Source organism: Mandrillus leucophaeus, unplaced genomic scaffold (genome assembly GCF_000951045.1).
Source record: "Mandrillus leucophaeus isolate KB7577 unplaced genomic scaffold, Mleu.le_1.0 Scaffold117, whole genome shotgun sequence".
NCBI classification, from domain to species: Eukaryota; Metazoa; Chordata; class Mammalia; order Primates; family Cercopithecidae; genus Mandrillus; species Mandrillus leucophaeus.
Window position 1 is genome coordinate 1201409 of NW_012099987.1, and position 11132 is coordinate 1212540.

The 11132-nt window shown below is 39.1% G+C and overlaps 1 protein-coding gene across 2 annotated transcripts in view; it reads left to right on the forward strand.

Annotated features, from left to right (window-relative positions):
* CC2D2B (coiled-coil and C2 domain containing 2B) overlaps nt 1-2285 on the forward strand; it is a 40268-nt gene extending 37983 nt beyond the window's left edge. For both annotated transcript variants that reach the window (XM_012000051.1, XM_012000059.1), the window contains one exon: nt 1422-2285. In XM_012000051.1, the coding sequence (XP_011855441.1) occupies nt 1422-1610 (189 nt within the window). In that variant the 3' untranslated portion in view covers nt 1611-2285. The remainder of the gene's footprint in view (nt 1-1421) is intronic.
* Nucleotides 2286-11132: the final 8847 nt, after the last annotated feature.

Here is an 11132-nt window from a genome sequence, read left to right on the forward strand (position 1 = left end):
GCATGTTCTTACTCATAGGTGGGAATTGAACAATGAGATCACTTGGACACAGGAAGGGGAGCATCACACACCGGGTCCTATTGTGGGGAAGGGGTAGTGGGGAGGGATAGCATTAGGAGATATACCTAATGTAAATGATGAGTTAGTGGGTGCAGCACACCAACATGGCACATGTATACATATGTAACAAATCTGCATGTTGTGTACATGTACCCTAGAACTTAAAGTATAATAAACAAACAAACAAACAAACTGACAAAGAAAAAAAAAGTGCTAGCAGAAAAGGGGCTCTTGTACATATAATACACCTTCTTGCTCTTTCTTCATATGGTAAAAGCAAGGCAGGTTTTGCTTTGTTTTTAGTAGAATTAGGGGATAAACAAATAACAAAGCAGAAATATAAGCCAAGGTTTAAAATGTGGAGTACCTATGTAAAATAATCAATTTAGTAATACATAGTCTACAATAATAAAACTGGACTAAACCCTGCAGCCCATGCTCAAATCCTAGTTTAACTACTCAGTAGCTTTGACCTAGGGCAAGTGACTGAATCTCTCTATACCCTCTACTCCATTAGAAAACAGGACTTTTTTAAAAAGTTACCTATTCTATCATTGTTTTGAGGATTATGTGAGTTAATAATTACCATAGCACCCAACACCTATTAAGTATTTAGTAAATGCTATCTATTTTTTTCTTCTATGTGCCAGGCATTGTGCTGGGCACTGGAGTTATAGTAGTACACAGGACAGATACAGTCTTGTACATCTGCAGAGATTATGGGTTAGAGAGAGACCAGAAAACAGGTAACTGCAATATATTTTATTAAATAAGCTCAGGGAAGGACAGTGTGCTACACAACCACATGGGAAGAGCATGTGAACAGATTTAAGGATCAGGAAAATCCTCCTGAGTTAAGCAATTACAGTGTGAAAGAATGGTTGTCATCTATACATTATTAAATAGGTAATTTTCCGTAGGACCGTGTTCCACAATCCTTTAATCCCGTCATGTAGTAGTCACCTAGTAAACATAAGCTGAATCGATGTTGAATAAATTGTTCTGAAATTCTCACTTAAATCCCCCATATGTAGAATCAAGTAATTTTCTCACCAGCAGTTTGCTGTCTAGAAAGTTTGTGGAATGTTACCTGTGCAGGCTTTGGACTCAGACCTGGTTGTGCTCCTCTCTATCTGTAAAGTAAGGATTATAATAATACCTACCTCATAGGGTTGTTTGAGAATTAAATATGTATGTGAAGCATTTAACTGTACCTAGAACATAATTTAGCACCCACAGACAACTATGATAGTATTTTATGAGTACTATTTCTTTGAGGTTTTTGCGATCTTTTTGCATACAGTAATTCCAGATTACCCAGTTGTAATGTGGGTTTATGTGCTGTTCTGTCTTTGATCCAGGTCACGGGATTTCCCATCCAGATGCCATACACTGATGTACGGTCAATTATTGATGCTGTTTATCAAACTGGAATCCACTCTGCTGAATTTCCCCAGACAGAGTTCGCTTTAGCTGTATACATTCACCCATACCCAAACAACATATTATCTGTGTGGGTCTATTTGGCTTCCTTAGTTCCACATCAATGAAAAGGAAGCAGAGCAAAGTAAAAGATTGTACTATAGGCCTCTAATACCAACAAAAGCTTTTCTGGTACCTTGAGATTTTGCTGTTTATTCTCAAGTCCAGCTAAGTGCTGGGCCCAATTTTTTATTCACTTACAGAGTTGGCCACTATGGAGACTCGCACCCCTGAATGAGTCTTTGAGGAGGAGTCTAGATGAACTTCTCACCAGAGACCTCTCCAGGGAGGACCTTTGGATAGTCTGGCTGTCTTGGGTCACTGTCTGCAGTAGGTCTTATTCTGGGAAAGAAGCAATTTTGGCCTCTTCTCCTAAGGCCAATGTTTTTCAAATTGTAGAATTCACACCATCTCCATTTGAATCATCTGGAGAGCCTTGTTGAAAATGCAGATTACTAGATCCCACTCAAGACCGGCTGAATCAGCACCTCTGGGAGTGAAGCTACAGAACCTGCATTATTTTCAACAAGCCCCCCAGATAATTCTGATGCACTGTTATGAGGGAGAGCCCAGCCTTATAGAATGTTTTCAGTACTAAACTAAGGCTGGTACGTTTGATGCTGGCTCTGATACAATTCAAGATGGAAGCTGCTTAAGTGGAAAACTAAAGTCATTGCCTCTTGTGAATAAAATGCTTATTTCACTGGTAAAGAAAAAAAAGAAAATCTACCATGTTGGGCTGATGTTGGTTTCTAGAAGCTTCTCAAAAGTTTGCACTTGGGATGCTACTGACACGAAATTCTTACAGCTCCAAGTATTTGGAAGGAACTCCCAGGAAACTCTAATCTAATTTCTCCCAATTCTGTGAGGGAGGAAATGGTCTTGACAAATCTCAGGACTCCTTTTTTCCTTAGTGAGCAGCCCCCAACTCTGCCTCTGGCACCTTTTGCTGCCTTGCTTTCTTAGTAGTGGCTTATCTAGATCCTAAGAGCCCCTCAAGAAAGACTGGACAGGTCTAAGTAGGAAGCACTATACTTTCTTCTAGTTGATTGTTTTGTCCTTCATTAAAAGAAATGTATTTATATAATTTCCTTACATATGACAAAACAACTTGTCAAAAAGAAATAATCAAGGAATATGGATTTCCAAAGGTTGACCAGAGCAGTTTTGTATGAGGTAAAGATAAGAGAACATTCACCTCTCCCATTGCAGAACCACTGAGGTTTCTTGGTTCACTCCCACAAGCAGAGAGCAGAGACCCCAAATTTATCTGCAGGGAATACCCAATCTATATCCGTTTCCTAAATGTGCATGGGCTGGTGCCAGAAAAGGCCTCACTTATTTGTGGTGATGTTAGTCTCGGACCAAGCTTGAGATTACTAGAAGAGGCAAAATAGGGACATGAGTGAAGGAATGTTTTTTTCTCCCAGATTAAAACCTAACTGTATGTATCTTGTAGCATGCATAAGAAAACTGATCAGAATTTTTACTTTTATTTGAATGTTTTTGTTTAAATTTAATGTGAAGTTTTATTATTAAACAAGTCCCCCACTTTGATTGATTTAGCACAAAATGATGCTGATGGAAAGATGAGGACGCCAAAGACAGGCTGAATTCATACAACTCATTTCTGTACAGCTTTGAATATTTACATAGCTATTTTATTAGTTGTTCATGGTTTTTAGAATTGATAGGCTGCTTAAGAGTAGGGTAGCAAGTGTTCATAGGAAAGCATGGAGGACCTTTCTATATTGTATCCTTTTTACATGTGTGTTACTTTTACAATTAAATTTTTTCCTGAAAATCATGAAATTATCTGTAATGAATCTTTTTTTCATTAAAACGTTTCAAAATACATGATTTTAAGTGGAATGTATAATTGCAAAGTTCTATATATCATCCCATAACTAACTACAGGGCATCCGTTACATGCCAGATAGTGTGTATTATCTATTTAATAATGTGCTGGAGCACAGTGATGAAAAGACAAAGACTCTACCGGTGTGAGGCTGACATGTTTAAAGGGGAAACAAACCACAGCAAGTAAGTGAGAAGAGTTCAGGGTGTGATGAGTGGTCTAAAGGAAACAAATAGGATAGGATGATAGAGAAGGACTTTGGTGGGGATGAAGGGTGTAAGCAGAGCAGTCAGGGAAGGCCTAAGGAGGTAACATTTAAGCTGATATTTTTAAAATGATTTAACATTAGAATTACATTCAGTTGCATGTAACAGAAACCTAACCACAGTAGCTTAACCAAACAGGGATTATTTTTCACACATCTGCAAGTCCAGAGGAGGCAGTCCAAGTTTGGTGCAAGAGGCCTACTAACTTCATCCAATTGCTGTGCCATCTCTAAAGAGACTTCTATTTTCTAGCCCAGTGGCTTTCAAATTTCAGCAGGTATAAAACTCACCTGAAGGGCTTGTTGAAACACAGATTGCTGGGCCCCACCCCCAGGGTTTCTGATTCAGTGGGTCTAGGGTGATGTCTGATAATTTGCATGTGTAAGTTCCCTGGTGATGCTGAGACGGCTGATCTGGGAAGCACACTTTGAGAACCTCAGTTCTAGCTTCACAACCATTTTCATGGCTTAAAAATGCAGAAAAGGAAGGGGAAGACAGAGGATGCCAACTGGTTCCATTCTTTTAAGAAAGCTTACCAAGAAGCCATGCCAGTAACTTCTACTTACACCCCTTTGGCCAGAACTGTATCACTCCTAGTCATAAGGGAGCCTGGGAGATCAAGTATTTTAAATGGACATATTGCTCTCCCAACTAAAGTCAGTATCCTATTGGTAAGGAAGAAGGAGAGGGTGGCTGTTGGGTAGGCAAATCACAGAGTCTGCCACAGATGAGAGGAAGCCAGTCATGCAAAGACCGGTGGCAAAACGCATTTGAGGTAGAGGGAACTGTGACTGTGAAGTCCTTCAGTCCAGAAAGAGACGCCTGGGGAGGGGAGAGTAGTAGCACATAAGTCTGGAGAGGTAGATAGGACCAGATCACATAGGTCTTGGTAAAGAGTTTGGATTTTATTTACAGTGCAATAGGAAATCATTGAAAAGTTTTAAGCAACTGAATAAAATAATATTTTTCTCTTTTATATTTGAAATTACTTTTAAAACTATTTTTTACAGATACTCATTATTTTATTTAAGTGCATAAATGTCATGTTTTTTGAAATGCAGGTTTTATTTTTCTTTCCTGGTTTTCGCTTGGGTCCCTGTCCACTGCTCTTCTCTCCCCCACCCACATTGTTCACTTCTTCTACCTTCTTAGCAACCATGTTGTATGTATCTTTTCACTTCACCAACATTCTCAAACATTCATATGCCAACACACACACATATGCACATATATGCATCTGTCTTAGAAAAATGAGATGACACGATGTATGTTTTTCTGTATATTGTTTTTTTCCTTCAAAAATAATACAACCCCTCCAAGTGAACTATTCATGTTTCCTAAAGGATGCATAACATTCTACAGTGTGGGCAGGACCACTGCATACACTTAAGGAGGTTATGCACCACATGACTCAAAAGTTTATGTGCATGGACCCCTAGAGTTGTGTAGTATGTAGAAACCTTGGTTGTAAATGTTATTTATTATAGCTTTTTCAACCATTCCCCTACTGATGAGAATTTCTTTTGGTCCACTTGGTTGACATGTTTATTTTTCCTATATCCTTGCTACTTTTGTGTCTATGAGTTCTATTACTGAAAGAGGAGTGTGAAGTTGCCAACTGTAATTCTGAGTTTCTCCATTTCTTTTTTTTTTTTTTTTTTGAGAAGGAGTCTCACTCTGCCGCTCAGGCTGGAGTTCAGTGGCACAATCTCAACTCACTGCAATCTCCACCTCCCAGGTTTAAGCAATTCTCCTGCCTCAGCCTCCTAAGTGGCTGGGATTACAGGCGTCTGCCACAATGCCTGGTTGATTTTTGTACTTTTAGTAGAGATGAGGTTTCGCCATGTTGGCCAGGGAGTTTATTTCTTCTTTCAGTTTTGTTAGTTTTTGTTTCATGTATTTTAAGTTCTATTGTTAGATAGACACACATTTAGGATTTATGTCTCCTTAATGAATTAACTTTTATCATTACACAATATCCCTCTTTAGTCTTAGTAATTTTCTTTGCTCTGAAGTCTGTTTTGTCTGATGTTAATGTAGCTACTCCACCTTTCTTTTGATTAGGGTTTATGTGTTATATATATTTTCATTTTTTAACATACCTATATAACATTTGAAATGAGTTTCTTGTAGACAGCATATACCTGAGTTATGGTTTTTTGTTTGTTTGTTTTTTTGAGATAGAGTCTCGCTCTGTTGCCAGGCTGGAGTGCAGTGGCGCAATTTCAGCTCACTGCAACCTCCGACTCCTGGGTTCAAGTGAATCTCCTGCCTCAGCCTCCCGAGTACCTGGGATTACTGGTGTGCACCACCATGCCCAGCTAATTGTTTGTATTTTTAGTAGAGATGGGGTTTCACCATGTTGGCCAGGATGGTCTCAATCTCCCGACATCATGATCCATCCACCTCGGCCTCTCAAAGTGCTGGGATTACAGGCGTGAGCCACCGCACCTGGACTATGGTACTTTTTATACCCTCTAATAATCTCTTTTTTAATTGGTGTGTTTACACTTAATGTAATTATTGGTATGTTTGGACTTAGATCTATCATTTCATTATTTGCATTTCATTTGCTGTTTCAATTCCACTGTTTCCTCTTTCCTGCTTTCTCAGGTTATTTGAACATTTCTTAGTATTTCATTTTAATGTATATATTTTTGATTATGTGTTTTTGTATATAGATTTTTAAGTTTTTCTAGGGATTATCCTAATACACATTTAACTTTTCACAGCCTACACAGAATCTACTTTTTACCACTTTTAAGTGGAATGTAGAAATCTTAGCACATATTCTTTTGTTCTTCTGCTTTTATGGTATAATTGTCTAATATATTTTATCTGTTGAAGTATATGCTGAAAACACTTGAAGACAATGTTCACGTGTTTGCTTATAACCATCAAATGTATTTTAAAGAACTCAGTGGAAAAGAATGTTTACCCAGACATTTATCACTCTGTTGTTCTTCCTTCATTCCTGATGTGCCAAGTTTCCTTCTGGTATTATTTCCCTTCTGTTTAAAAAATGTCCTTTCACAATTCTTTTAGAGCAGGTTTACTGACAACAAATCTTTGTTTTCTTTCATCTGCGAATGTCTTTAATTTCATTTCTGAATGATATTTTTGCAGCATATAGAATTCTGGGCCTGACAGTTCTTTTCTCTCAGGACCTAAAAAAAAATCTCAACCTTTATTTTAGATTAAGGGGGTATTTGTGTAGGTTTGTTACATGGATATATTGAATGATGCTGAGGTTTGAGATATAAATGAGCCCATCACTTAGGTAGTGAGGATAGTAACCAACAGTTTTTCAATCTTTCCCCCTTCTCTCCCTCCCTGCTGTAGTAGTACCCAGTGTCTATTGTTGCCATCTTTATGTCCATGAGTACCCAATGTTTTGCTCCCACTTGCGAGAATATGTGATATTTGATTTTCTGTTCCTGCATTAATTCACTTAGGATAATGGTCTCCAGCTGCAACCATGTTGCTGCAGGGGACATGATTTCCTTCTTTTCTGTGGCACCTCAGCATTTAAAAAATTTTGTTCTACTTCTCTCTGGTCCTCTTGGTTTCTGGTGAGAGATCCATCATACGTTGAATTTTTCATTTTTCCCCTATAATGTTTTGTTTCTCTCTGGTTGTTTACAATTTTTCTTTTTCTCTAGTTTTTAGCCGTTTTGTGTGTGTGTGTTTTTGTTTTTGAGACAGAGTCTTGCTCTGTCACCCAGGATGGAGTGCAATGGCTTAATCTTGGCTCAGTGCAACCTCCACCTCCTAGGTTCCAGCAATTCTCCTGCCTCAGCCTCCCAAGTAGCTGGGATAACAGGTGAGCCTCACCATGCCCAGCTACTTTTTGTATTTTTAGTAGAGATGGGGTTTCACCATGCTGTCCAGGCTGGTCTCAAACTCCTGGCCTCAAGTGATCCACCTGCCTTGGCCTCCTAAAGTGCTGGGATTACAGGTGTGAGCAACTGCGCCCAGCCTAGTTTTTAGCAGTTTTATCATGTATGTGGGTATAGATTTCTTTGAGCTTATCCTTGTTAGCATCAATCACCTGAGTTTCTGAATGTGTTTTTGTCTTTTCTCAAATTAGAGGAATTTTCAGGCATTATTCTCCCAAATATTTCTGTACCATATTCTTTCTCCTTTCCTTCGGAGACTCCAATGACATAAGCATTAGACCACTGGGTACTATCACACAGGTCTCCAAGTCTCTGTTCATTTGCTTCCATCTTTTTTTTTTCAGATTGTACTATTTCTATTGATCTACCTTGAAGTTCACCGACTACTCTGACATCTCCATTCTCCTAATGAGCCCATCCAGTGAGTGTTTTTAAGTTTTGTGGTTTTTTCTATCTTTTTAGTTATCAATTTTCCATCTAATTATTCTTTATGTATTCTATTTATTTGCTGAAACTTCCTATCTTTCCATTCATTTCAGGGAAGTTTTCTCTTCTTGGAGCATTACTATAATAGCTATTTTAAAGTCTTGTCAAATAATTCTCTGTCATCTTAGTGTTGGTGTCTGTTGATTGTCTCTCCCATGAGAATTGAGATTTGTTTTTGTTCTTCGTAGGCTGAGTAATTTGGGTTGCGTCCAGGGCAATTTGAATATGCTATATGTTAGGAGATTTGTGTCTTACTTAAATCTTTTGGAGAGTATTGATGTTTTTTGTTGTACCCAGGAATCAATCTGGTTGACTTTAGGCTGCAAGTTCTGGCTAGCCTTCTGTGGGTTGTGGTTTTGATGTCAGGTCCATTTTCAAAGTCTTTCAGTGCTACTCAGATCTGTCACATGTGTGTGCTGCTTAGTGGCCAGCTAGTGCTCTGAGCAGTTCTCAGAGTTTTTAGTCTTTTCAGAGTGTATCTATGTATGCACAACTCAGAGGTAAGCCCAGTTGTTCATAAGCACTTTGTGGGATCATTTTCCAAAGCTGCTCCTCCCTCTCCACAGTCTCCCCAGTACTTTTCAGTTTCCTGGGCCTCCCTTTTTCAGTTCTCCAGCCATAAAGTTGTGATTTTTAGTTACACCTCTTTGCCCACACTTCCCATTATTGTACCTCCATCCAGAGTAAGGCAGTGGAAAGACAAAGGAAAACAAACAACCACAGCTGTTCTGATCAGATAAGAGGCTTTCCTTTCCTAAGTTCTAGGCACCTGTGGGCCCCTATGACCACTGTTGTGGCTACCACCAATCTGCTGAAGATTGCCTGGGGGCTACAGCAGGAGAGAGAGGAAAGAAAGAAAGAGAGAGAGAGAAAGAGAAAAAGAGAGAAAGACAGAAAGAGAGAAAGAAACAAAGAACGAATGAACAAATGGGAATTGCCTCACTCTGAGCATTAGGAGACTCCTTTGCTGTTCCTCATAACAAAAGGGATTCTCCTAGGGCTCTCTCTTTCTGTGCCCGGGTGCCCATTTCTAGATTTCAGGCTTCCTAAATCCAGGCTGGGGGATCCTGGAAGAAGAAGGGGTAACTCACCACCAGTTTGGTGATATTTCAAATTAAGGTATTCTTCCCCAGTTGCCTGCTACTATTTACTTTACATTGTCTTCAAATAGTTGCTCATGCAGTCTGTCCAGATTTTATAGTTACATTCAGTGGGAGAGACAGGATGAAGCTGGCTTAATCCATTGTGTTAGCGTTCTCCAGAGAAACAGAACCTACAGAATGTGCATGTGCATATGTGTGTATTTACCTATCTATCTGCATATATATGTGTGTATATGTGTATATGCATATACACAGAGAGATATAGACATATAAACTAGGGAATTATATCTATATCTATAGTTATATATCTATATCTTACATGATCATAAAGGCTGAGGAGTCCCAAGATCTGCTGTCAGGAGCTGGAGACCAGGAGAGTTGACAGGTAGTTCCAGTCTGAAAACCCATAGGCTCAAGATGCAAGAAGAGCTGATGTTTCAGTTTGAGTCTGAAGGCCAGGAAAGACCTATGTCCCGGCTCAAATAAGTTGGGCAGCAGGAATTCTCTCTTCCTCAACAAAGTGTCAACCTTTTTATTCTTTTCAGGCCTTAAACTGATTGGCTGAGGACCACTCACATTAGGGAGGGCAATCCACTTTACTTACGCTATGATTCAAATGTTAATCACATCCAAAAACACCCTCGCAGACACATCCAGAATAGTATTTGACCAAATATCTGGCACCCAATCTTGGCCCAATCAAGTTGACACATAAAATTAATCATCACATCCATCTTATCCAGAAATAGAATCTTATATAGCATTTTAAGATTTGGAATATTTTTCGTAAATTACAGATTACAAATATCTGTAGATTACAAATACCTGAAACAAAATTTTTTATAAAGTAGACTTAAAAACTATCCTTAACATTCTTCAACATGCTAAAACAGTTTGGAAATGTGATCTAGGAACTCTTAACTATCAAGCTCAGATGTGATTTATCTTTTTATGACCACTCCAACTACTAGGTGATGAATATTTTCAAGAAGAACAGGAGTAGTTGCAATAAAACCAGTGAAGAGACTACTGTACAAGTCCAACTGAGAGATGGTAGATATGAATAGTAGTTGCAACAAGTTGAATACTACAAATAGCAACAAATCAAGAAACGAGAACCAGAGCCCAGGGATTTTGGCTCCGAGGCCTTTGCATCCAGTAGAATATGATGCTGCCATTAAAAGGAATCCTGGATGTCCTGTTATGGAAAGTTCGCCGGAATATTCTGCATGACAAAATCTAGGTACACAACGGAGCATGTGACACACTACCATTTGTACACAAAATGAGGCAAGGGAGTTTTTTATATATATATGCATGGGTATAAATACCTGGATATCCCTGGAAGGCTACAAAAGAGTAATGGTGTCGCCTCTGGAAAAAACTGGGATCGGGGAGGGAAAGAGACTTGCTAGTCACTGTATACAGTATTCTATGGCTTGAAATCTACCTTTTTCATGCATTCATTTAAAAAACTTAAACAATTAAAAATCAGTGCTTTTCCACTGTCTAAAGTTCCTTGAGTTACAGAAGCTTTCCAGAGAATCTAGTCCCACCTCATCTCTTGTCAAATCTACCTGTGCCTTACGCTGCAGTCACAATAGACTCTGCAGTTTCCCTATTCTGCCCTTTATATAGATGTTCTGCCTTTTTACTTCCATTCTTTCATACCGTTGGTAATCAGTGCTTCCTTGACTTAGAACATCTTTCCTATCTCTTCACTCCAGACATACAGTGGCCTCTATTTTCACTCCAAACACGCCTTCACTTTAGAGTCTTTGCATGTACTGTTCCCTCAGCCTGATATGTGCCTACTGCCTCACTTCCCCTTTACAGCCTTTGCGTGTACCGTTCCCTCAGCCTGGTATGTGCCTACTCCCTCACTTCTCTCAGGCCTTTGCATGTACCATTCCCTCAGTCTGATATGTGCCTACTCCCTCACTTCCCTCAGGCCTTTGCATGCCTTACCTTATCATGA